General features: G+C 42.3%; 5 protein-coding genes across 10 annotated transcripts; 2 read left to right on the plus strand and 3 right to left on the minus strand.

Moving 5' to 3' along the window:
* Nucleotides 1–352: 352 nt before the first annotated feature.
* Nucleotides 353–2025, minus strand: spi2 (Spi-2 proto-oncogene). Its single transcript, XM_044020110.1, has 5 exons — nucleotides 1939–2025; nucleotides 1785–1857; nucleotides 1612–1706; nucleotides 1227–1359; nucleotides 353–917 (listed from the first exon to the last, which is right to left on the minus strand). Exons 1-5 carry the CDS (start codon nucleotides 1939–1941, stop codon nucleotides 613–615), a joined length of 609 nt encoding a protein of 202 aa, XP_043876045.1. The 5' UTR covers nucleotides 1942–2025; the 3' UTR covers nucleotides 353–612.
* Nucleotides 2026–3425: 1400 nt separating this feature from the next.
* On the minus strand, nucleotides 3426–5694 carry spic (Spi-C transcription factor (Spi-1/PU.1 related)). 2 transcript variants are annotated; one of them, XM_044020101.1, is made up of 5 exons: nucleotides 5642–5694; nucleotides 5441–5528; nucleotides 4812–4933; nucleotides 4635–4734; nucleotides 3426–4033 (listed from the first exon to the last, which is right to left on the minus strand). In XM_044020101.1, exons 1-5 carry the CDS (start codon nucleotides 5678–5680, stop codon nucleotides 3504–3506), a joined length of 879 nt encoding a protein of 292 aa, XP_043876036.1. In that variant the 5' UTR covers nucleotides 5681–5694; the 3' UTR covers nucleotides 3426–3503. The 2 variants fall into 2 exon arrangements, with proteins under 2 accessions (XP_043876036.1, XP_043876035.1); XM_044020100.1 differs by having other exon boundaries at nucleotides 4635–4737.
* A 4525-nt stretch (nucleotides 5695–10219) lies between these two features.
* On the minus strand, nucleotides 10220–14628 carry si:ch211-214j24.14 (uncharacterized protein LOC559160 homolog). Of its 3 annotated transcripts, none has more exons than XM_044020104.1 (2): nucleotides 14485–14628; nucleotides 10220–11562 (listed from the first exon to the last, which is right to left on the minus strand). In XM_044020104.1, the coding sequence occupies exon 2, from the start codon at nucleotides 11389–11391 to the stop codon at nucleotides 10690–10692; it is 702 nt and encodes a 233-aa protein (XP_043876039.1). In that variant the 5' UTR covers nucleotides 11392–11562; nucleotides 14485–14628; the 3' UTR covers nucleotides 10220–10689. The 3 variants fall into 3 exon arrangements, with proteins under 3 accessions (XP_043876039.1, XP_043876042.1, XP_043876040.1); XM_044020107.1 differs by lacking the exon at nucleotides 14485–14628 and adding an exon at nucleotides 14072–14469; XM_044020105.1 differs by lacking the exon at nucleotides 14485–14628 and adding an exon at nucleotides 14068–14469.
* Nucleotides 14629–15635: 1007 nt separating this feature from the next.
* atp6v1e1b (ATPase H+ transporting V1 subunit E1b) lies at nucleotides 15636–22246 on the plus strand. The gene is made up of 10 exons (XM_044020108.1): nucleotides 15636–15743; nucleotides 15866–15927; nucleotides 17480–17545; nucleotides 17705–17814; nucleotides 17895–17961; nucleotides 18902–18991; nucleotides 20284–20352; nucleotides 20771–20865; nucleotides 20964–21051; nucleotides 21424–22246. Exons 2-10 carry the CDS (start codon nucleotides 15895–15897, stop codon nucleotides 21484–21486), a joined length of 681 nt encoding a protein of 226 aa, XP_043876043.1. The 5' UTR covers nucleotides 15636–15743; nucleotides 15866–15894; the 3' UTR covers nucleotides 21487–22246.
* A 64-nt stretch (nucleotides 22247–22310) lies between these two features.
* On the plus strand, nucleotides 22311–26471 carry ada2b (adenosine deaminase 2b). 3 transcript variants are annotated; one of them, XM_044020090.1, is made up of 10 exons: nucleotides 22311–22417; nucleotides 22521–22899; nucleotides 23581–23800; nucleotides 23954–24164; nucleotides 24248–24375; nucleotides 24964–25054; nucleotides 25130–25238; nucleotides 25738–25895; nucleotides 25976–26178; nucleotides 26312–26471. In XM_044020090.1, exons 2-10 carry the CDS (start codon nucleotides 22599–22601, stop codon nucleotides 26397–26399), a joined length of 1509 nt encoding a protein of 502 aa, XP_043876025.1. In that variant the 5' UTR covers nucleotides 22311–22417; nucleotides 22521–22598; the 3' UTR covers nucleotides 26400–26471. The 3 variants fall into 3 exon arrangements, with proteins under 3 accessions (XP_043876025.1, XP_043876026.1, XP_043876024.1); XM_044020091.1 differs by having other exon boundaries at nucleotides 22557–22899; XM_044020089.1 differs by having other exon boundaries at nucleotides 22569–22899.
* The last annotated feature ends 178 nt before the right edge of the window (nucleotides 26472–26649 follow it).

Consider the following 26649-nt stretch of genomic DNA (forward strand, 5'->3'; position numbering starts at 1 on the left):
AAGAACAACACAACCAAGTTCAGCAGTTCATCACAACAAAAACCCCTCTCTCTTCATTCACTTCATTAATCTGTGCTGGTTAATCTGTTGCTGGTGAATCTGTGCTGGTTAATCTGTGGCTGGTTAATCTGTTGCTGGTTAATCTGTGGCTGGTTAATATTTGCTGGTGAATCTGTTGCTGGTTAATATTTGCTGGTGAATCTGTTGCTGGTGAATCTGTTCTGATTAATCTTTTGCTGGTTAATCTGTTGCTAGTTAATCTGTGTTGGTGAATCTGTGGCTGGTTAATCTGTGCTGGTTAATATGTTGCTGGTGAATCTGTGCTGGTTAATATGTTGCTGGTGAATCTGTGAATCTGTTGCTGGTTAATCTGTGCTGGTGAATCAGTTGCTGGTTAATCTGTTGCTAGTTAATCTGTGCTGGTGAATCTGTTGCTGGTTAATCTGTTGCTAGTTAATCTGTGCTGGTGAATATCAGGACAGGATGATTTGTACAAATATAAATTGTTGTTACTAACGGTACCTACTGTATTTATTTAGTCATATTTACACCTGTAGCTAAGGATTAGGGTTAGGATTAGCCCTAACCCTAACCCGTAGCAGTCAGAGAGGGTCAGATGAGATGATGACAGCGCTGCAGTGACAGAAGAGTGTCCTGGCTGAACTGGTAGGTGAGTTTCTTCTTGACCTTGAAGATCTCTCCTGAGCGGGCGTAGTTCCTGAGCGCCCGCGACATCTTCTGATAGGTCATGGGCCTCTTGTTGCCTTTCCTCTGGCCCCACAGCGCCGCCACCTGGTCCTTGTTGCTGGAGGAGAAGCGGAACACGCCGGTGGCTGCCGGGACCCAGGACACACAGTGGGCCATGTTTGGATCCTCCAGCATCTCAAAGAGAAAGTGAAAGAGTCGCACCTTCCTCCCTGCAGCAGAGCGTGTTATTCATGACGATGAAGCAGTTACAGTTAATCATTTCCTCAAATGCAGCCATTCCCCGAAAATCTCTGGACTGCTGAGATGCTTTTTTATCTCATGGAGGCGCTGAAGCCGTAAATGTTGTTGTTATCTGATAGATATGTAAAAACAGCTCCTGAGCTCCAGCCGCGCACGCCTCCATTGTGTTTTTACCATAAAGGGAAGGTCTCTTATTTGCTCTCTTGGTGTTGTTTCCCTCGGGCTATTAGCGACCGGGGTAATAACAGCATGTAGTGACCAGAAAAAGGAGAACTCACCACTCCCTGTTGCTGTGGCCCGGTGTTTGCTGGTTTGTCTGCTTGATGCAGAGTTTGGCACTGACCCATGCTCAGACACCGCTGCTGCCGGGCTTTGGCAGAAGGTTGTTGAGGCTTCGTGTGCCGGGAGCGGCTGAGATGCAGAGCATGAGAGCATGAGAGCATGAGCGCATGAGAGCACGAGAGCACGAGAGCATGAGAGCATGAGAGCATGAGAGCATGAGAGCACGAGAGCACACACACACACACACACACACAGTGTAAATAGAGCTGGCTGTCAAACTTCCCCTATGTCACCTCAGATTTAAAATGTCCGATGTGTTTATAGTAAAACAGATACGTTAAAATCGCCGTCGCTCCCTGACATCAACGCCGTCAGTCTCACCGGTGGATCGTAGCACGTCCAGCGCTGGTCACACGCCTCCTCCTCGCCCTCCTCCTCCTCCTCCTCCACAGGCGCACGGCCAAACTCTTTATCCTCTGCAGAAAAGAAGTCAAAACCAAAAGGTTTGTCAAAGAAGAAAACGTCTTTCCTGATGAGAGAGTGTCTCCTCTTACCGTTTCCTGTGGCGTTGTGTCTGTAGTATTCCTCCAGGAACTCTAAGATCACCTCAAAATCAGACTGAGTCTCCTGAGAAGAGAAGGGGTTGAAAGAACACAGCGTCAGTGTCTGCTGATGAAGAAGCTGCTGGCAGTCAAGTCGGCTCTTTACCATCAGAGATCAGGTCCCTGCAGTTTGGTAGAAGTTGACAAACTCTGCCTGTGTGACTCTTATTATACACGGCAGCGCGGCACATTTTCTTACCTCTCACACGAACAATGACCACCGTCCCAAACAGCAGCGACCCAGTCAGCCCAGCGCTGACCACATCCTCCCCGCTGAGGCAGATAAGAGGCGGCCTGGAGGCGCTCGGCGCTCTCTTCAGGAAAAACACACTTGCTGCCATATTTTTCCTCTCAGGATGTGTCTTCACTTCACGCTCTGAGCTCTGCCTGTTGTAATATTTCACCGCAGCCGTGAAAGTGACAAGGTTTTTTTGTTATTGATATAATTGTGTTTTATTTACAACAAAGCACATGTCAAAGCATCGGGATTTATTGGTCAGATTTGAAAATATTTCAACAAATTACACAAAAACATCCACAGTCAGGAGGAAATGCAATAGATGATTTATTTATTATGTTACATATAAATGAACATTATGACAATAATGCAACATAAAACAAGACATCATTAGGTTTTTCAACGCTTTTGCTTCATTAGAAACGTTTGTTGTTTTCATTTAAACCCTTAAAAGAAACTGCCGTGTAGTGTGAGTATTAACAAACACTGGACAAACCGTTAAATGTGTAGAACGGTGCAGCTGTGTGTGTGTCTGTGTGTCTGTGTCTGTCTGTGTGTGTGTCTGTGTGTGTCTGTGTCTGTCTGTGTGTGTCTGTGTCTGTCTGTGTGTGTCTGTGTGTGTGTCTGTGTCTGTGCGTGTGTGTGTCTCTGTGTCTGTGTGTGTGGCGTGTGTGTGTGTGTGTGTGTGTGTGTGTGTGTCTGTGTCTGTGTGTGTGTGTGTGTCTGTGTGTCTGTGCGTGTGTGTGTCTGTGTCTGTGTCTGTGTGTCTGTGTCTGTGTGTGTGTGTCTGTGTGTCTGTGTGTGTCTGTGTGTGTGTGTGTGTGTGTGTGTGTGTGTGTGTGTGTGCTGTGTGTGTGTGTCTCTGTGTGTGTGTGTGTGTGCATGTGTGTCTCTGTGTGTGTGTGTGTGTCTCTGTGTGTGTCTGTGTGTGTCTGTGTGTGTGTGTGTGCGTGTGTGTGTCTGTGTCTGTCTGTGTGTGTGTGTCTGTGTCTGTGTGTGTCTGTGTGTGTCTGTGTCTGTGTGTGTGTGTGTGTGTGTGTGTGTGTGTGTGTGTGTCTGTGCAGGTGTGTCGTGTGTGTGTGTGTGTGTGTGCGTGTGTGTGTGTGTGTGTGTGTGTCTGTGTGTGTGTGTGTGTGTGTCTGTGTGTGTCTGTGTGTGTGTGTGTCTGTGCGTGTGTGTGTGTGTATGCGTGTGCGTGTGTCTGTCTGTGTGTGTGCGTGTCTGTGTGTGTGTGTGTGTCTGTGTGTGTGTGTGTGTGTGTGTGTGTGTGTGTGTGTGTGTGTGTGTGTGTGTGTGTGTGTGTGTGTGTGTCTGTGTGTGTGTGTGTGTGTGTGTGTCTGTGTGTGTGTGTGTGTGTGTGTGTGTGTGTGTGTGTGTGTGTGTGTGTCACAGTGTTAAAGTGTCCCAGTGATTGAAATGTTGTTGAATTCTTCTCAGAGTTTGCTTGTGCTGTGTGAGGTGAAGCTGGCGGCCAGGTCGTAGTCCTCGTGCAGTTGGTAGTGTCCGTACCAGCTGTGCCAGTCGCCCGCTGCAGAGCTGCTGAAGTAGTTCTGCTCGGCCTGGTTCTGGTTCTGGTTGTGGTTCTCGTTGTGGTTGTGGTTGTGGTTGTGGTTCTGCTGGGTGAGGACCTCCTCCTGTGCAGCGTGGCAGGGGAGGTGCAGGGACACCTGCGTGGAGCCCAGCTTGTGCAGGATGTCCGGGTTGAACTGGTAGGTGAGTTTGCGTCGCACTTTGATGATCTCGCCCGTGCGGCTGTAGTTCCTCAGCGCCCTCGCCATCTTCTGGTAGGTCATGGTCTTGCGGTTTCCTTTTCTCTGGCCCCAGCACTCGGCCAGCTTCTCCTTGTTCTTGGAGATGAAGTGAAAGGTGCCGCTGCCGCTGTCCGTCCACTGGATGGAGTCGCCCATGTTGGGGTCATTCAGAGCTTCATGGAGGTATTCGTAGAGTCTGAGCTTCTTTCGACCTGAGGGGAGGATCACAACGTTACTGTCCATGCAGGGAAACGTGACGAATAAACACGTTCGCATGTATATCACAGAGTTAGTCACTGAATCATCGTGTGACTGACCTCAAACCAACTTTCTTTGTAAAAAAGAAAAAGAGAAAAGCTTTGTTTGTGTTGTGCTCTCACTTCATCTCCCTGATTGTTGAAACAACTCTACAGAAGAAATCACAAATGAATGGGAATTACAGTTCAGGATAAAAAGAATAATCAACCCGGACACTTCTGTAGGTTTCAACATTTGACTCTTTTACTTGTGTTTTTATTGACTGTACGTTTGATATCTTCTCTGTTGCTGTGTGGTTGTGTTTTAAACAACATGACTTCACACTTTTCAATATTGAACGTTCTTATTTTGCCTTTTATATTTGTATAAAGTTTATTTATTTATTCTCTCTCTCTCTGGATTATGAGAAACCTTCCTTGCATGATTAGCAGTGAGCAGCCACTAAGCAGCAGCAGCAGCAGCAGCAGCCCCTTCTTGACCTGGTGGGGAATCAAACCGGCAACTCGACTAACCAACAAGAAGCAGAAATAAAAAACGTCTTGAGCCTCTGGTTACCTTTGCTGCTCCTCTGTGGTGGAACGATGGAGTAGAAGTGAGGAGATTCAGTTGGTATGGAGTGACCCAGGGAGACGTCAGGGATGACCTGAGGCCACGCCTGCTGCTCACAGAGACACACAATCACACACACGTCACAACGACAACAGCTCTGACAGTGATCGTCCGTGGACTCACGGCCGTGTCGCTCCAGTCGTACGCGGCGGCTGGAGCGTCGGGCGGAGGAGTGACCGGGCAGCAGGAGATGTGACACTGCAGAGACGAGTGCTGAGCTCCCAGAGTTTCATAGTGCGGGAACTCTGAGGGGAACACAGGTGACATATGTTATCTAAGTATAGTTTACACTTTACTGGGAATAAAAATTCACGTCTTCATTCAACGTGAACGACTGAAAATGTTCAGTCAACTTCAGTCAGTGAGCTTACTTCAGTTTGAAGGAACTTTATCGAGTTCCAAGTTTACGTTCGTGTAAGTCACTAACTTTAAGTCGACTGAAAAAAAGAAACAGCTGAATAAATGAAGTTAATTCAAACTAAAGTTAGTGAGTTGTCCTCCTGTGCTGTCACTCACACACGGAACACACTGGAACATTGTCTGAAAAATGGAAAACACCTGAATAAATGAAGGTGATTCAAACTAAAGCTTTAACTCATTAGTTCAGCTGTTAAATAGTTGGTCTTTTTCTGTTGTTTTATTTGTGTCTGATGTTTGAATTCTGACAAGAAATCAAAGTTCACTTTGAATGGAACTATAGAAGAAGAAATGTTTGTGTGAAAGAAAGAATAATTGCTTTTATTCTCCAGTACCTGAGTCATAATAAGAATTATTTGAATGGTGTTGAATCACATCGATGGCGTCCTGGAAGTGTTGGTTGATATCGGTGTCCAGTGATGTCTAGAATGCACAGACACGGGCAGAGAAGCGTCAGTCAAACACTAATAATAATAATAACAATAATAACGATAATGATAATAACAACAATATGGTCGTTGTTGTGGAAAACTCACCATCTTATAAACCTGAGTGTTTCCCTCTGCTGAGGCCATGTTCAGAGCTAACAGGTGAGCGCACCTCTGCAGGTTTAGGACAGGGACACATATATACGTGTGTGTGTGTGTGTGTGTGTGTGTGTCCAAGAATTTAAATATGTTCACTTCACACGCACTTCTTCTTTTTTTTGGACGAACAGATGAGATGATAGACGTGTGAGCGTCGTCCTCGTCCTGGACGATCACACTCTACAAACAACACTCGACACCAGGGGTAAACCACCGATTCTACACCTTGACCAAGGAATTTGCATAAACCAGGCCAGACTCACACACTCACACACACACACACACACAGACACACACACGGCGCTCGCCGCTGCTCACACGCTCATTTTACTTTAAGTTAATGTGGCTGTTAATTGTTTGTCAGTGATAGAAATTTGCATAAAAGATACGAGAGACACTCGTGAAGCTCTTTAACTTTGAACAAATCAATGCATCGTCAATAACTCATTAAACCCTCGATTGAGACTTGAATTGATCTTTTCCCTTTTATGAAAGTTTATTTCATTTGTAGTTGAAAAAAAGTGATAAAAACTCAAAAATGGCTAAAATATTCAATGAAAAACATTTTCATTCTTCACAAAGCAACATAAACTGTCTCAAATCAAGAAAACAACAAAACTCTGTCCTTTTATTTATTATTGTTTATCGTCCACCATCATCACAGTTACATTCATGTTCTTCTTCATTTATTTACTTCACTTTTCTATCTTAAGATTATTGTTCTATTATTGTTGCCATAGTCAACTGGGACTATGCCATTAAAACCAACATAAATCATGTCAAGGAAACAATATTTTCTCAACAATCATCAGCATATTTTTAACAATATTTAAATAATATTAATAAACCAACAAATTGTTATTGTTATAAACTGTTTTTTTTTGTAAAGAATTCCCTTTTATCAATGAATTAAACCGAGTCATGCACTTCAAGTGGCTGCGATGGTAAAGGTTAATGTTCACGCACGCACGCGCGCACACACACACGCACACACACGGGCGCACACGCACACACTGCCCCTCCTGTTCAAATAAACACAGGCTTGTTTTTGAGAAGTGCATTTATCTCCGCGTGCAGTTTAAATATCAACCGACTGCTCCTGAAGTTCCCCTTTTGGCCTTTGCTGAGGTCGAGAAAGTGAGACGCAAAGATTAGACGCTGCACGGATTACACCAGATTATGCTGGATCTTTACATTATTATATACTTTGTTACTACCAAATAAAATCAGAAGAAGAGTTGGTATTATGGTCTGTATTTATATAGAACCTTTCTAATGTTGATGATCTGCTTTATACGACAGTTTTCTCTCAATCACACATCTTTATTCACTCATTCACATATTCACACATCTCTATTCACTCATTTACATACTCACACATCTTTATTCACTCATTCACACACTGCAACATGGGTTTAAGTGTCTTTGCTCAAGGAGACGAGCCGAGCCAGGAATTGAACCCACAACCTTCCAGTGAAAAGACATCACACCCTACCACTGAGCCACCATGGCTCAATCCTAACTCCTCACATTTATATCAAAATAATAACTTTTAATACTTCAGTAAATGTCATAAACGTTAAGACTTTTACTGAAGTCTTTTAATAATTAAGTGACTTCAACTTCTACTAAAGTCATTTTCTGCTCACACACTTGTACGTTGACTCTAAAGGTATGACTTTAAAGTACTTTATACAAAGACTGGTTTGTTGTTATTATCACTCAGTAAAGGTTTTTAATTCAAATATATATGTATATATATAATCAAAAATAAGGCCATTACGAGTGTGTGTGTGTGTGTGTGTGTGTGTGTTTCCTGTCAGTGCTGCTCGCTGATAAAAACACAACAAAGAACCACAAACCTCGTCCTCTCGTCGTCTCCCCCTCTCGTCTCCATTCACTGTGAAATTCCATAAATTACAGACCACAACCTGTCAGCCTGTGTGTGTGTGTGTGTGAGAGAGTTTAACTCTTTCTTTTCTACTTGAGATAAAGTTGTCGTCAGAATCCACTAAACTCGTAATGTTCTATTTTGTTCTTTTATTTTCCATTTTTATCTCGTTCTATTTTATTCTATTCAAGCTCATTATAGTGAACGAAAACTAACGAAATAACCAGAACTAAAATAAAAACTAGAGTTAAAATAAACAGATAACTAACTGAAGCTGAGTTGTGTTTTTATGAAACTAAACTAAAACTTATTTCATAAATAATAATTTATGAAATAATAAGTGTCTTTATTTTTGAAAGATTGTATTTGACAACTGATACTTATTATTATCACCTTTGTGAATCTTGCACCTGCCAAATACTAAAACTAAGCATTTACTAAAAATAAAGACCAAAACTAAACATTTACTAAAAATAAAGACTAAAACTAAGCATTTACTAAAAATAAAGACTAAAATAAAGACTAAAACTAAGCATTTACTAAAAATAAAGACTAAAACTAAGCATTTACTAAAAATAAAGACTAAAACTAAGCATTTACTAAAAATAAAGACTAAAACTAAACATTTACTAAAAATAAACACTAATAAGAACTAGACAAACCCGCTCTTAAAACAAATGAAAACTCATTTTCAAAACAAAAAGTTAAAAGGAAATAAAAATCCCAAACTAATCCCAAACCGTGGTGGTTGCAACTTTCTTGAACATTCTATTTTGTTGTGAAACTGTGAGGGAAATTGAATCCACGTTATCTTCACTCTGCTCTCAGCTCTTTATTCATCTTCACTTTCTTTCTTTTACATCAGACGTCAGCGAGGAAGCGCAGCCTTAAACATCAAATCTCTGTCACTGCACAAAATGAAAACTGGTTTTGACTGGAAATGGACTTGAATTCAGTGTATTTATCGAACCACACCAGTTTTGGGACTTATTTACAGATCATTTAGTTTGAAACAAGTCATTTTCCCCTAATTGTGATTATTTATTTTCTTGTTTTTTAGAGGCATTTTTTGCAGTTTAATCTAAACTTGTACAAAAAAACCAAATGTAGTAAATGCATCGGTTTAAAAAATGTTTTCATCTTTCAATAATTTTCATCAGACAATAATATTCTCCCGTTTCATAGTTAATATTCTTGATAATTCATTCTTGTGCAATCACCAAACATTTGTCACTTTGTGGTCAAATATGTTTTTTCAGAATAAAGATTTTTGAATTCATCTGTGGGGCCAAATACTGATGCCAGCGGGCCGCCACTTGCTGACCACTGTTTTAGATATGAACATCCATTTGTCATCTATGTGTCCACTTCCTCATTAGTGTGATACTGAAAGTCTTAAACCTTTGTGGTTTTCAGTGTTTCCTCTTTCTGCTCCTCTTTATTCTGTGTGTGTGTTTTGTGCGTACACACAATCTCACACACACACACACACTCCGATGAATATTTGTAAATATTATAACGGAATAATAATTGAATTGAGCTCCTGTGACGTTGTATTCACCGCAGATGAAGTTTCATTTTCTCACATTTGGCTTAAGTGCAGCTGTTATCCGCTCACGACGATGATGATTATAGTATTAAAATGTTATAATATTATGATATTCTAATGTTGGTGACTGTGTGAGGCTGACACTGTAACACAAACAAAGAAACGCTCTCCTTCCCCTTCTCCATTCAATAGCTGCGTGCTTGTTGGCGCTCATGTGGAAACAGCCGCCGCACACTCAGCCCATTGTTCTTCTTTATTTACTGTCACTCGATGAAAATCAAGAAGTGCTGGAGCCGCTGGTGTGTGATGAGTGTGTGCTGAGTGTGTGCCGAGTGTGTGCCGAGTGTGTGATGAGTGTACAGACAATTATAATATACAGTATATACAGACATTATCTGTGATATCGTGTTCCAGAAGTCACTTTAAGTCTATTTTTGAATCAACATTTATTCTACTTTCTGCCTTTTGGACTCCAAATAAGAAAGCGGTTAAGTCATTTTTTCTTTTGATAATCCCACTGGTTCCACTTTTAAAGCTGCAGTATGTAGTTTAGGGATTCTTCAGATTATTATTATTCTGTGTCTGTCTGTGTCATTTTTGAGGAGGTTAACGAGCAGAAAACTATTGTCATAGTGCTCGGACCCGTGCGTTGCACCAGGGCTCGATAGCGCCACCCTAAGGTCAAACGTGGATGGAGGGAGAATTTCACGAAACTTGGTGTGAACGTGTTACAAACCAAGACGGACAGAAAAGTCATGGCTTCAAACCAACAGGTAGGTGTTGGTTTAAATGTTTAGTTTTGGCAGGTATGATGTTACTTGGAATATAACCCTCGTCTAACTAAAATAAATCTTATAATCCACAGTTTTTAATGTCAACAATCTTAATCTTAATCTGTCTCTTGCCTGTTTCCGTTTGGTCAGTTAAAGCGTGAACAGGACGTCCTGTTGACCTGAGGTTCACGTTGGACTGGTTGTGTTGTCGAACCACCAGCAGGTGGCAGTGGAGAGCTTCAAACTGACACTGTGTGTGTGTGTTTAATGTCACTGTTGTGTTGCGCTCACACAAAGAAAAACTCAAATCAACATTTCAAGTTTCAGGGATTCTTTCGAATTTACGTTTCTGTTGCACAGAGAGGAAAAGGCCTTGAGCTCTGAGCTGAGCTGAGGTAGCAGAAAACAAATCAACAGAACTGCAACACAAAGACTGAAAACCACCGACTGTAATTACCAATGGATGTAAGGGGGCAGCAGTTAGCCACCAGGGGGCGACTTTGCTGGTTGCAAATAGAAGTGAGTTTAAATGGTAGTCAGTGGGAAAATGAGGCGACTTCTCATTTGATTCATGAAGTCAGTTTTTCATACAGATGATAAATGACATTACATTACATTGAACATACGACAGCTGAGCTCGTCCGTCAGGTGAAGTCTGTGAACGTCCACATTTAGAAGACTGCGTTCACCCTTTATTTACAGTCTGTGGTGCAAACCAGATTTAGAGAGAGTGAAGTGGAATAATTAATCAGACCGTGTGATTCAGGGTTGAAGGAGAGCTTCTCTACTTCCTGCAGTAGACCACAGCTCCATACGCCAGCACGCCGACGACGGCCACTAAAGCAGCGCCTCCACACAGCAGCTCTGTGGAGCTCACGTGTTGGACAGTCTTTGGAACACTGGGCTCTGGTTTCAGCTTTTCTGCTGCCGATTCAGACTTTGAATGTTCCTGTGGATCTGAAAGAGGGATCTGTGAGAACTTCAGATGCTCCAGACTTTCTACTGGAGGCTCCGGTTCCATCGGTGCGAGGATGAACGGAGGATGGAGACCCTGACCGGAATAAAGCTGCTCAGCTTCAAAGAGGATGCTTGAGGAGACCGGGGTGGACGCTGTGGACGGTGGATCGAGCTTGAGGATTGGCAGATGAGGCAGCGCCATCGGAGGAACCACTTGCCTGAACACTGTTGGCTCCTTCTCCACATACGGTTCCTCTGCTGACACCAGGATCTCCTCAGTTTCTGGAGCCTGGATCTCCTGCTCCTCCTCCCCACCTAAAACACTCATCACACTCATCTGCATCTCCTCAGCGTCTTCCTCCTCTTCCTCTTCTCTTCTCTTCTCTGCCTCCTCAAGCATCTCCACCTCCTCTAGCTCCAGGTGGACCATGTCAGAGTTGGAGAAGTGGTTCTCCTCCCCACCCTGAAGTGCATCATCACTGCTGTCGAGGCTCTTGGCGTCCTCCACGTCCATGTCCACGTCGCCCATCGTGGACCAGGACTCTGCCAGCAGGCTCTCGCTCTGCCAAGCGGTGGCGCTCTCTGCCCGGGTCAGAGGAAGCGCAGTGGGACCGGGACTTGAGGACGTGGCCCCCTCACCACCTTCATCCTCCCTGCTGAACTGGACTGAGGCCTTTCCCTCCAGAATGACGCCTGGATGCTGCAGAGACAAAGCAGATCAGAGGAGGGACAAACTTCATGTACTGGTGTAAACATCGTCTGCAGTTGTTTATGGAGTTTTAGAAACTAACGAGAAACAACGACGGTACAAAGTCAGGAGGCGAATTCTCTCGTGAGACTTGATTGTCATCCAATAACAACACAGTTTTGAGTTGTGCTCAAACACTGACTTTAGGGCATGATGCTGTTGCCTCAGTCCGTCTACACGTAAATGAAATCACTTTCAACACGAGGTCTTGACACAGAGGAACCTGTGTGTACTTTAATGGTTTGAATGTCTCTTAGAGTTTAATGGTTTCAGTCACAGCTGATGTAGTCCAGTTAGGACCACTAAGAACTCATCAGGAAGTGAATTCATTCATTTCAAAGGTCTCACTGTCACAGCCCTGCAGTTTTAAACGTCTCTGTCATGAGGGCAGCAGGTGAATCAAGACCAGGATGAATGAAAACTTTATTCATATTTTGTGGTTTGTCATTTTTAAAGAGTGGGTCACCATAATAGAAGTATGGGGAACACGGTCAGATATAAGATAAAGATGCAGATTTTATGGTGAGGGTGATCTCAGAGGGTCGGAGAGGAAGTAACGGTTGATTAAGTCCAGCAGAGGGCAGTGATGCAACATCACAGATGCCAACCACTGTGGAACACCTCCACCAACAAAACCAACCAACAAACAAACCAAGATTTTATAAACACAAAAAAGTCATCTAAACAGTTCTGAAAAGGAGAAACTAACCTTCAATAAAAAGTTTTGACCAAGTATATGAAAACACAACTAACTAAAGTTAATAATGCACCTTTAAACGTACATTGGTACATTTCATGAGTATAGCAGCAGCAGAAAGCTAAAAATGATTTTGTAAAAAAGCACTGTTTGACTTGCTGAAGGTCTTGGCTCTGCTCTTCCTCTGCGCCTCAGCTCTCTCAGCTGCTGATGAATGGAAAAAGTTTTATCTTTAGCCTCAACCTGCATGCCTTACTATGTTTAGTCACTACATGCATCTCCATGTGTCGCCCAGGAGTGGAAGCTATTCCAGGGATTTCACGTGTCGTGAGAATTTGGCTCGTGGAAGTGACAAATGACATCGGTCAGTGGCACTTTATTAGGCACCCGTGTTTAAATGATCATCAGCCAATCACAGGACAGCAGCTCAGGGTATTTAGACGTGATGGCACTGCTGAGGATCAGTGTGGAAGAAAAGGGATTTCAGTGAAATGTTGCTGATTTACTGGGATTTTCACCCACAAACATTTACAGACAATGTTCCAAAAATAAAAAGTCAGAGTGGAGGACAACTGATGAGTTCAAAATGACAGAAATGCAGCTTTTACTCAAATAACTTCGTCTCTGAATGGATCATTCGTGACGTCCTGTCAATAAAGTGAGTGTTTAATATCAGTGATATCACGATGACGCCTAAATAAACACATGTGAAGCGTGACTCTCGTCTCCTCCATGTGCTTCCTTATTCACCATCGCGTGTTCACCCCAGAATAGATTTCCTGCACACTTGTTCCTCACTGACTAATGTTTATCACGCTCTGATCATTATGGTCTGTCTGGTCTCTGCTTTCAGATCACGTCTCTTAACAAGAACAAATCCCTCTAACTGTGTCTCTGGAGCTTAAGTATGGTTTACATTGACACTCACACTGAAGTTGTGAATTCAACTTATAAGAAGTGATGAAAAGAGGACAGGTGAATGAACAGGACAGGTGAATCATGAGGACAGGTGAATGAAGAGGACAGGTGAGTGATGGGGACAGGTGAGTGAAGAGGACAGGTGAGTGAAGAGGACAGGTGAGTCATGAGGACAGAATGAAGAGGACAGATGAATGAAGAGGACAGGTGAGTGAACAGGACAGGTGAGTGAAGAGGACAGGTGAGTGAACAGGACATGTGAGTGAAGAGGACATGTGAGTGAAGAGGACAGGTGAATGAGACAGGTGAGTGAGAGGACAGGTGAGTGATGAAGAGGACAGGTGAGTCATGAGGACAGGTGAATGAAGAGGACAGATGAAGAGGACAGGTGAATGATGAGGACAGGTGAGTGAAGAGGACGGGTGGATGAAGAGGACAGGTGAGTGAAGAGGACAGGTGAATTGGCGTTAATTAAAGTCCCTGAGTGAGTGGCATGTGTGACCTTTGACCCATGTCGACTGACACATTATGGGTTTAGATATTTTATTTGAAAAGTTTTGTCTTTAATTTCAAATGAGAGATTTGTCCTTTCTCGTCCTTTTCTCGTGACACAAGAAAGAACCTTGTTAAAAAAAGAGTTATTTTATTTTTTTAATTTTAAACAAGTTACATTTTTACTTGAGATTAAGTCCATTTTCAGATCAGTACTTTTACTTGTACTTAAGTAAGATTTGATGAAAAATAACTCTGATGATTCCTGTGGTTTATACATTAGTGTTTTGGTCCTCTCGCACACGCACACGCACACGCACACGCACACGCACACGCACACACACACACACCCACTGTGTTCCTGTGTGTTCCAGAGACCAATCACCCAGTTCCTCTGTGATCCTCCCTCACTCTCTGGCCTACTTGAGTAATTGGATTCCCATTGATCGTCGTCCAGAGACGACAGAGCTGAAATAAACGATCAGGGTTGTCAGCTGCAGTCATTTGAAGAAGACATAAAGAGATGAGAGTAAAGACAAAGCAGCTCCGTCCTCACGTCCTCACGTCCTCTGTCTGTTTGTCCTTCATCAGTGACCTGTAACTGTAACCACTGTGACTTTAACACGATCACATCACCGTGGTTTCCACACAGACTCTTCTCATGATCACAAGCTTTGCTGAAACTTTTTTAACACAGTATTCATTCATTCATTCATTCATTCTTTCATTTATTTACTTAGTCTTTAAAAGAAACCCTCGTGTCGTACCTGCGTCCTCTCGGTGTCGTGCTGAGTGAGCTGTGAGACGAGAAGCAGGTGCTGGAAAAATCAAAGAGCTTTCAGACACGAAGCCACAGAATGACACAGAGGCAGCAGACAGACACTCTGTCTCTCTCTCTCTCTCTCTCTGTCTCTCTCTCTGTCCCCCAAATCCATGACACAACAGTTGGCAGAGACGTGTCAGTGGTGACTTTGTGATTATCTGTCTGGTGGAATCAGACTTTAACCTGTGTGTTGAGTGAGTGAGTGAGTGAGTGAGTGTGTGAGTGAGTGAGTGAGTCCTCACAGAGCTGCACCGGTGACATGGACAGAGTGGAAAATGCACCTCGGACAGAAAGAGGAGCTGTTTCTGAAACTGACTTTCCTCCCTACAGTTCCATCTGCTGGCACGTTCACACACACACACACACACACACACACGCGCGCACACACACACACACATGGTCTGAATAAAAGATTAGGATCAACACTGACTCACCAGGTTCATAAGCTTTTATTTGTGGTTGAATTCAAACTAAAACTGTAGTGAAAATGTGCTTTGTTTACTTCTTATGTAGTTATGATGAGGGTTATCCTTATTATTATTTCTGTTCATGTTTGTCTTTGATTTTTACCTTTCACACTTTCACCGTCCTCAGCTGTGAAGCACTTTGTCTTGTAGAATGTTAGATTTGAGTCAGAGATGGTTGTAAAAATCTTTTGTTGACACACAATATTTTTATGACCTTTTTACATCTTGCGTCTGGCAAATTGTCCATATTACAAAAAGCAGTAAAATGTATGTTTGTATGAAGAGATACAGAGGACAATATGTAACAAGAGAAATATTATAATAATAATATACATGGTGAATAACCCAAAGTAGTATTCAAACACAAGTTTAATGAGTGTAACATTAAACATAATATATTACAAGTGTCATTTTATAAGAAATAAAAGTGCACATTATTGAGATTTGAATATAGATATCATAAAACAAAACATAAATAAATAACATTATTTAAAAAATGAAATAAAAACATTAAACAATTAAAACAAGCAGCGAAAATAACATGAATTTGATGAAAAATCCAACATTAAATCCATGAAAATCTTTTAGGTCAATGCGTCTCTCGCGCTCTCCTCTGATTGGCCGCTCCCCGGAAGTAAACATCACGTGACCTTGCAGATCAGCTGACCCTGCGTGGACATCTTTACGAGTCACGACTGCTGCGATTAATTCAAACCTCTTCGTCTGTGTTTCTCCGGTAAATTAGCGTCGATTTGACGCGAACTTTGCGACATTAAGACGCCACATTTGTAAACTACGAGCTCCTTTGTTTCCGGGTGTGTTTGATTTGAGTGTTTCTGTGTGTTTTCGTGTGTCCAGGCCCGGGCGGATCTTTGACAACCGCAGCGATGGCGCTCAGCGATGCCGACGTTCAGAAGCAGGTAATGAAGCGATTTAACCTTCAAAATGACGCCGTTTAATCCCCGACACGACGCGAACGTGTCCGTGACAGTGGAATCATGAAAACGACATGAAAACGACATGAAAACAACATGAATGACGTCGCGTTGTGCTGTAGTTGCGAGTTTTCCACGAGAATGACATTGACGAAGCCGCACTGTGTTGTTAGCATTGAGTAGTAGCCATTGAAACATTTAAAAAGGATTAAAACAAAGGTGAAATGAGCCGTTATTATGTGTTATTAACGATGTAGAGACTCGTGTTTGTAAGTAAGTCACATGATGAACACATGATGAACACATGATGAGGAACTGAGTCAGGAGGAGAAAGAACTCAAGGCCTGATCACTGAGGGGCAACTTTGTTTATTAAATCAGTTTGATTTCATTATTAGACTATTTATATTAAAGACACGCCATGTAGAGCGGTAACTAAACAACTCATCAGTGCTTAATGTTCTGAAATATCCTTCAAATTCACCAACATCAGCCGCTGGAGGCTCACGTTCCTGTGAAAGGCGTGAAACTTTAAAGGTGCCGTCTGTAAGAGTTGGTGAGCCATGAGGACGCTTCACTGTGTGTGTGTGTGTTGGTACCAGAGTAACGGTACAGCACAGGTGGAGCTAGACGCACGACAGTCAGCTGACCGGTGACGTCCGACGTCTATTCTCACACAAACCGAACAGAATAAACGTCCGAACCGAACGGAACCGAACGGAACCGAACGGAACCGTGCCATCGTGGAAACACAGCTTCACTTCCTGAAGAACGTCCCACTCACGGTGTCATTCTAAAAGCAAAACACACACACACACGCGCACTGATTTGTCCTCACAGGCTTCTGTAGAAATGGCCTTTGCCTAAAGTTGATATAAAAGCTATGAAAATGAAGCTGTCAATCAAACTGAATGACATGTTCTGTGTGTGTTTTGGCTCCTGCTGTCACACACACACACACACACACACACACAACAAAAGTGATCTTTACACAAATGTAAAGTGACTCACAGTCACAGTCATTCCTCACCACAGTGATAGAAAGCAGCAGCAGCAGAGTTCATTCACAGCAGAAACCTTCCTTTCTTTATGCCGTCAGACGTCTAATGCTCCTCCTCCTCCTCATCCTCATCGTCCTTTATTTAAACCTGAATCCTCACATATTAAAATGATTCTCTGTATTTTGATGGATTTTTTCACCTTAAGAAACGAGGGAAGTCGTCTGAGAACTGAGGAAGTCTGTTTCAACACAATCCAGATTATCAGAGGACATCTGCTCACTCTGGAAACTCCCTCTGCTAAGTGTCGTTGGTGTCATGGAGGCTGTGTCGCTGTGTTGTTAGTGTTCTGCTTGAGCAGCTCTGGTTAGACGCTCTGAACACGTGTCAGAGGTGGAAGCCATCATCAGATCTAAAGCCTAATAATTTGATTCTTTTTCTCAGATATTCTCAAGGACGCGTCGTGTATGAAAGTCCGTTGTGTAAGGTCATATATAAGATGATCGTGTTCTCTAACACGTTTCCTGTTTGTGTTTTCAGATCAAGCACATGATGGCCTTCATCGAGCAGGAGGCCAATGAGAAAGCAGAGGAAATCGATGCAAAGGTATGAACACATGAACCACGCGGTGCTGGCGTGGAGGCATTCATGTGCCTTTATGAATACATGAAAAAGATGGAAGGCCTGTTTCATTTCACAAGAACAAGTGTTGCTGTGTTGCTGTGGTTTGTGCCTCCTCTGAGTGAACTGTGTCTCCCCCTGCAGGCGGAGGAAGAGTTCAACATCGAGAAAGGACGACTGGTCCAAACGCAGCGTCTGAAGATCATGGAGTATTACGAGAAGAAAGAGAAGCAGATCGAGCAGCAGAAGAAGATGTGAGTCACAGGAACAGAGAGGGTTAGACTTTGTGTTTCGATTGTGACTCTGATGTGACGTCTCGTCTGTCTCCTCACAGTCAGATGTCAAACCTGATGAACCAGGCTCGACTGAAGGTCCTCAAGGCTCGTGACGACATGATCTCGGTGAGAATCCTCACGTTGACAATAACCACCAGGTGAACGTGTGTCGTGTGACCTCACCCTTTCACATGACCTTGCACGGTGCTTGTCCAGGTCTGGAAAGTCTTGAAAAAAGTCTGGAAAAAAAAGTTCAGCCCAGAGTAGAATTTGAGAGTTTGCATAAAAGCATTAAAATACATCATAGATGAAGAAAAGCAAATACAGACATGACATGAATTCTATATTCATTCATTCATACTTGAATTAAAATGTTCCTCTAACTACAGCAGGTGCACTCTTAACAAGAAAGCAGGTAGACAATGAATTATTTTATATTTAACAACATAAAAGATTTTCTTTTCTGTTAAAATCTCTGTTCACTGAAAACTGAGAAAAACAAAGGTCTGTGATATTAGATGTGCTGGAATATCATCAATATCACGAATATCATCGATATCACGAATATCATCAATATCGCAAATATCATCAATATCACGAATATCTTCGATATCATGAATATCATCGATATCACGAATATCATCGATATCATGAATATCATCAATATCACGAATATCATCGATATCAATATCACAAATATCATGAATATCATCAATATCGCAAATATCATCAATATCACGAATATCATCAATATCACGAATATCTTCGATATCACGAATATCTTCGATATCGTGAATATCATCAATATCGCAAATATCATCAATATCACGAATATCATCAATATCACGAATATCATCGATATCACAATTATCATGAATATCACAGACTCAGTTTGTTATTTTACTCCAAATGTCAATCATCACAAAGTTTGACAGCTATGACACTACTGTAAATATGTGAACAATAGTATAATAATAATAATAATGAGTATGATGATAATAATGATAATAATGATAATGATGATGATGATGATGATGATGAGACGTTTGTGTGTTTGCATCCTCAGGAAATGCTTAATGAAGCTCGTCAGCGACTCGGCAAAGTGGCCAAAGATCCGGCGAGGTATCCGGCTCTTTTAGACGGACTCATGCTTCAGGTTTGTTAACATGTTTAATATTATCTTAAATTATCTATCATATTCTATTATACAGGTTTGTTAACATATTTAATATTCTATTATATTATCTATCATATTCTATTATACAGGTTTGTTAACATGTTTAATATTATCTTAAATTATCTATCATATTCTATTATACAGGTTTGTTAACATATTTAATATTCTATTATATTATCTATCATATTCTGTTATACAGGTTTGTTAACATGTTTAATATTATATTAAATTATCTATCGTATTCTATTATACAGGTTTGTTAACATGTTTAATATTCTATTATATTATCTATCATATTCTATTATACAGGTTTGTTAACATGTTTAATATTATCTTAAATTATCTATCATATTCTATTATACAGGATTGTTAACATGTTTAATATTATATTATATTATCTATCATATTCTATTATACAGGTTTGTTAACGTATTTAATATTCTATTATATTATCTATCATATTCTATTATACAGGTTTGTTAACATATTTAATATTCTATTATATTATCTATCATATTCTATTATACAGGTTTGTTAACATATTTAATATTATATTATATTATATATCATATTCTATTATACAGGTTTGTTAACATGTTTAATATTATATTATCTATCATATTATATTATACAGGTTTGTTAACATGTTTAATATTATATTATCTATCATATTCTGTCATACAGGTTTGTTAACATGTTTAATATTATATTATATGATATGTCATATTCTATTATACAGGTTTGTTAACATGTTTAATATTATATTATATTATATATCATATTCTATTATACAGGTTTGTTAACATGTTTAATATTATATTATATTATCTATCATATTCTGTTATACAGGTTTGTTAACATGTTTAATATTATATTATATTATCTATCATATTCTGTTATACAGGTTTGTTAACATGTTTAATATTATATTATATGATATGTCATATTCTATTATCAGTACACACCATACATCCATCTGTATGTCCATGTTCTACCACTTTATCCCCGACATGATCATTAAGTGATGAGTTCTTTGTTCATTTAAATGTGAAAAGTTGTCAATCAGTGACGACTTCACAAACAAAAACCTTTTTTATTGACAGTTTTAGAACAAGAAAATCTTGACATTGAAACAGTAATGATAAGTTTAACTTTGAACAACAGTCTTTACTCGTGACTCTGAGTTCTTGATTATTATTATTATTATTAGTTATTTAACGAGGCAAAGATGTTGATGTTAAACTAAAGATTCATTCTTGTTTCATAATCAGGGATTTTATCAGCTTCTGGAGTCAAAGGTCACCGTTCGCTGTCGTAAACAGGACGTGCAGCTGGTGCAGGTGAGTGAATTCAGTGACCACATGAAAACAGCTGATTAGTATTATTAGTATTATTATTATTATTATTATTGTCGATATTGATATTGCGTTTACAGTCGATGTTTGTGTCCAGGTTATTTCTTAGTTCTTTTCTTATTGAATCCTTTTTTTGTCTGGACTGTGGAACGAGGTGAACATGAATGTTTGTGTCGCACATGAGAGGAAGGACGGGTCAATATGGGTCGTAGATTTAAATGAACTAAAGTGTCACTGAATCTTTGACCTGAAGAAGAGTGAGTTTACAGCAGGTTACGGTGCAGAAAAGTACGTTAACGGAAGCTCCACCCACGTTCAATATAGAGACTGTATGACCTTTGACCTCCGTGTTGTCTGTGTTGTGGGTAAATCCTGAACTTGTAACGTCAACGTTTGATTTCAGGCCTCGATCCAGAGGAATCTTCCCATTTACAAAGCGTCTGTGAAGAACAGCCTGGAGGTCCGCGTGGACCAGGACAACTTCCTGCCTGCAGACATGTGAGCGTGTGAACACATGAACACGTGAACACGTGAACACGTGAACACGTGAACCCTCCTCATGAAGCTCTGTGTTTAACGTGTTTTCCTCGTCACAGCTCTGGTGGAGTCGAGATCTATAATGGCGACGGGAAAATCAAGGTGGCAAACACTCTGGAGAGCAGACTGGACCTCATGGCTCAGCAGGTACATACACACACACACACACGCACACACACGCACGCACGCACACACACACACTAAATGTTTCAAAGGTTGTGATGTTTGTCAAGGATTTCTATCGTCGTTGAACCTAATAAAACAACATGTGATGTTTTGAAGTGGAGGTTATGTATGAGGTCATCGGCCCATAATAGTCTTTCACAAACAATTCTTTTCATTGTTCTTTGAATATTTTCACATTAAAGAAGCAGAAAGACAAAGAAATCGATCAGTTCTTGAGAATCTAAACGTCCACTCGTCATTTCACGTCTCCTCTTGTAGAATTTGAGGAGCTGGTTTCATGTGTTCATGTGTTCATGTGTTCACTTACATCTTCGATGTTTCTGTGTTTGTCAGATGATGCCTGAAATCCGCGTGGCTCTGTTTGGTGCTAATCCAAACCGCAAGTTCCTCGACTGAGTCGCTGAAGAAGAAGAAGAAGAAGAAAAAATCCCCTTTTTATTTTTTGTTATTGTATGAAGAAAAAAAAGACGTCATTCCTGTGGTGTGTGTGTGTGTGTTTGTGTGTGTGTTGTATTTGCTGTGACCTGTGACCTGTGACCTGTGTCCTGTGTCCTGTGCTGAGTCTGGGTTCACACTGGTCAGTTGAACAGCTTCTCCTCTGTGAGACAGAAGGAAGTTTTCCTGACCTTGTTAATGGTCGAGTATGCTCCGCCTCCCTCTGTCAGCTGATGTGAGCTTCCTGTTGGGTTTGACGGGTTGGTCACGCCTCCACAGGTGGCAGCTGTGGTGGAGGCAGATAAACAAGGTCAGGAAATCTCATGTGTTGTCGTGTAAGCGGGTCGGGGTCTGTGACGGGTCGGGGTCTGTGAGGGGTCGGGGTCTGTGACGGGTCAGGGTTACACAGCGTCTGAGTTTCATGAACCTCTCTCACGGAGCATTGTGTTGACCTTTTAAGAGTGAGTGTATTAACGTTACAACGTGTGTGTGTGTGTGTGTTATTGTTGTGTCACGGGTTGGCGAGGCTGCACCGTCCTGTTCTGTTCTGTTCTGTGTGTATCTGAGGTTCCACATTAAATTAAGGTTTTGTTGTTTTTCTTTTTCTGATTGTGTCTCAAACTGAAAATAATGTATCGTGTAAATGTAAACATAATAAACTGTAAATCATGAGTAGCACATGAGTCAGCGTGTGCTCCTCCTCCTCCTCCTCCTCCTCCTCCTCCTCTTCTTTAACAGTTGTTCTCAAACACAGGCCATTCATGCTTCATTAGTTTATCACATGGCGTTTCTCAGACTAAAATGCTCCCAATTATCCAGCAGCTGCCAGACTTCTGCTGACGGAGTCTGAGAGAGAGAGAGAGAGACGACGGAGAGCAGGAGCTGCTCACGCGTGAGTACTTTTATCGTTTATTTCAATAAGTTTCTTTTCACTTTTCCTCCAGAGTCTCGTCGTTTCTCCTCAAATGTCTGAGTTCACTGGTCTTTATTCACAGAAACTCTGTGTGTGTGTGTGTGTGTGTGTGTGTGAGGTCATGTTGTAGAACAGCGCCCTCCTGTGGCCTGTGAGGAACATGTCTCTCTGTCAGGCAGTGGTCACCTGTGCGTCTCTGCTCGTCGTCGTGTGTGTGAGTGTGAACGATGGGATGCCGGAGCCTAAGCAGAGGGAGCTGCTGATGCGTCAGGAGGCGTCCAGACAGACCGGAGGTCACGTGACCCTGACGGCGGCCGAGCGGCAGCTGGACGCTCGTCTGCAGCGGCTGAAGCAGCGGGAGATGTCTGCGGCACGATTCCCTCCGTCTATTCACTTCTTTAAAGCAAAGCCGCTCATTCAGAAGAGTTCAGTGTTCAAGCTGCTGCAGCAGATGCCTAAAGGTGAGGACGTGAGTCTGGACCAGGACCAGGACCAGGTCCAGGTCCAGGTCCTGGTCCAGGTCCAGGTCCAGGTCCAGGTCCAGACTTTACTTCATGTTCAAACAACAGTAACACGATTGATCATCCATCACTAAATCAACCATCAATTATTTCAATGAGCAGCTTCTGATTTCATCAGTGAGTATTTCGTGGAATTTGTTTCTTCCGTATGAGAAAGAAATTGTAAAAAAATGACACAAGTCCTTATATGGACGTCCTGGTGGTGTTTGTGGGTCACAGAGTCAGGCTTTAAAAAATGTCTAAGTTATTGTTAGTGGTGATCTAAAGTAGCAGGTTGTTGTTGTTGTTGTTCCTCCATCATCATCATCATCAGCAAAATGTCACTGTAGAATTTGAAATTGATAATAAGACACGTCGCGTACACCAGAGTGTTTTAAATCAACTGCTCAAATAAAATAAATCCAATCAGGACAGAAAACACAATGCAGCTGTGTGACGACGCAGGCTCCGCCTTCAAACTGCCACACAGACGAACCAAAGTCACTGTTTATTTGCACAATAGAACTTTGTTGAGAAGTTTCCAGCCTTGAGTCTGAGCTGCTGCTGCTGCTGCTGCTGCTGCTGCTGCTGCTGCTGCTGCTGCTGTTGCTGCTGCTGCTGCTGCTGCTGTGTCACTGACAGGCGCCGCGCTGCACATCCACAGCTCGGCTCTGGTGAGCGTGGAGTGGCTGGTGAAGAACGCCACCTACAGGCCTCACTGCCACGTCTGCTTCACGTGGGACAACTCGGTCCGCTTCCTGTTCTCCGAGCGCCCGCCTTTCCTGCGATGGGACTGTTTCCACTGGCAGCTGCTGGAGAAGCTGAGGGCCACGACGAAGGACCTGAGCGCCTTTGATAACAGGTCAGTTCTACCAACATGGTCTCAGGTCTGTGCACACACACAACATCAAACTCAAAGATGTGCAGCATCTGCCTAGACAGGTTGGGGTGAAAGGGGGAGAGACAGTTGTGAGTGTAGTGTGAGCGTTAACACAGTTGTGTTTGTGTTTTTCAGATTAATGCAGCACCTCACTCTCTTCACCGACGACCCAGACTCAGAATATCCGGACCAGGACGCCGTGTGGCAGAAGTTTGAGAACGCGTTCATCGCAGCTGCGGGGCTGGTCTGTCACGCTCCTGTGCTGAGGGACTACTACTACAAAGGCCTGGAGGAGCTTCACCAGGACAACATCATGTACCTGGAGCTGCGGAGTGGAGTGTCTAAGGTGTGTGTTCACACGCTGACAGCCCAACAGCGCCACCTTCGGTACACGCTCATATCTGTAATGTAAACATTTGTGGGTTGCAGACGTACGAGCTCGACGGAACCGTCCACGACAAGATCTGGACTCTAAGGATGTTTCAAGACGTTGTGGAGAAGTTCAAAGCGGATCATCCAGACTTTCTTGGAGCCCGAGTCATCATTTCTGTCCACAGGTACAAGAATATGTCCATGTATATACGTATGTGTGTATATATGTATATATATATATATATATATGTATATATATATGTATATATATATATATATATGTGTATACATCCATACATACATACAGTACTGTGCAGAAGTCTTAGGCCACCATTAGAAGAACATCCTCTCCAGGTGTCAAGTATTAAGCGTCATCTGACCTTTCACCTGAACAATAACACAGCTCTGTTAATACTGGAGTCGAACCTTCATTCATGTTACTGCTGAATCCTGTGTTTGTCCAACTATTTCATTACAAGAAAAACAGTGCGAGAGTTACATACACATGTGCGAGCGTTACATACACGTGTGAGTGTTGAGAGAGAGGTGAGGTTAGAGTTAAAGCAAATGTCAAACTTTTAATCTGTCAATGTCCCAGTTTGAGGATGAAAAAATGTTTTTCTAATGAAATGATGTTTTTCATGGAACAGTTGATGAAGTTAGAGTCAGCGAACAGTCAGCTGAGGACATGAGTCACTGAGTCATTCTTTCATCTTAAATGTAATGAACGCTTTTCTATAGAAATCCTTCTGTAAACGCTCGTGTTGTTTCAGAGCGCTGAGCGTCTCCGAGGTCAAAGACGCCATCAGAGAGACCATTCAGCTGCAGAGGGACTTTCCAGACGTCGTGGCAGGATTTGATTTGGTAAGAAGTGACGTGTCCTCGGCTCACTCTGTCACACCGAGTGGATTTGTCTTAAATCAAACTTGTGTTTGTCAGGTTGGCAGGGAGGACGCTGGGAGGACACTGTGGTCCTTCAGAGAGGCTCTGTCTCTGCCCGTGGACATGGGAGTCACCCTGCCATACTTCTTTCACGCAGGAGAAACAGGTGACTGTTGTCTAATGATCAGATAATAAATGAAGCTGCAGAGCGGGGACAGTCGTGTCAAACTCTAATGACTTTGAGGTCAACGAGCATCTTTTGTGGTGAAGAGGAAGAAGTGATTTGTACTTATCAAGAAAGCAGAAGGGCTTGTTGTTCCCACCTGCCTCTGCGTGGCTGCTGTATACTCACAGATGCTCCCTCAGTCAGGTCTGACAGAGCCTGTGTTGAGATGAACTAATGTTCCATTGTCTCTTTGGCAAAGACTAAAGAGAAGCACAATAATAACAATAATAATAATAATAATACTAATAACAATAATGAAGTATGTTATAGAAGTGACACAAACGTAGAAAAGAAGCACGATGTCTGTGGTGTTTGTGTGGACTGTGGTGCAGGAGAGAGACGTTTATTGTTATTCTAGATCAACAATGTCGTTCAAAAGCACTTTATTAAAGTGTGTGTGTGTGTGTGTGTGCGTGTGTGTGCGTGTGTGTGTGTGTAGATGATGAAGGCACGGATGTAGATCAGAACCTTCTCGACGCCCTCTTGTTCAACACCACACGCATCGGTCACGGCTTCGCTCTGGCACATCATCCACTTGCCAAGGAGTTGTCGAGGAAACACGACGTGGCTGTGGAGGTGTGTCCCATCTCCAACCAGGTGAGACAGACAACTGTGTGTTGTGATGTTCACACAGAGTGGAATCGAAACTGTCCACTGAAGTGAGCGCTGTCGTCCAGGTGCTGAAGCTGGTGTCAGACCTGAGGAACCATCCAGCCGCTGTGCTGATGTCCGAGGGTCATCCCCTGGTCATCAGCTCCGACGACCCGTCTCTGTTTGGTACCACAGGCCTGTCGTACGACTTTTACCAAGCGTTTGTGGGCATCGGAGGACTCAAGGCAAACCTGGCCACTCTCAAAGAACTGGCCCTCAATTCCATCAGGTCAGAATGTTGTCTGTCCCCCAATGTAGAAGGAAGTAGCTGTTGAATGACATGTGATGTAGTGTGAGTGTATGGAGACATAATGTGTCGTGTTTAGTGTTTGCTGACTGTGGGATTTACGTTCTTCTCGCAGGTACAGCTCACTGCCAGCACACCTGAAGGACACGGCCTGTGCTGCGTGGCAGAGAAAATGGGACGTTTTTATCGCCGAGAATTCATGATCGCTGTTTCCTTTGTTTCTCTCAGTCGTCGCTGATACATTTGTAGTAAAAGTAGAGACACAACAACATCAACCATTGTTCAAATTTTATTAGTCATTTTATTTCTTTGTTTACACACACAAGCGGAAAATCGAGAAAATGAGGCTTTGAGTGGAAGGACGGCTTTTCTGAATATGAGATGAGAAGAAGGTGATGACGCGGCCGATGGACACACACACACACACACACACACACTAACTAACTAACTAAC

This window comes from Solea senegalensis, linkage group LG3 (assembly GCF_019176455.1).
Source record: "Solea senegalensis isolate Sse05_10M linkage group LG3, IFAPA_SoseM_1, whole genome shotgun sequence".
NCBI lineage: Eukaryota > Metazoa > Chordata > Actinopteri > Pleuronectiformes > Soleidae > Solea > Solea senegalensis.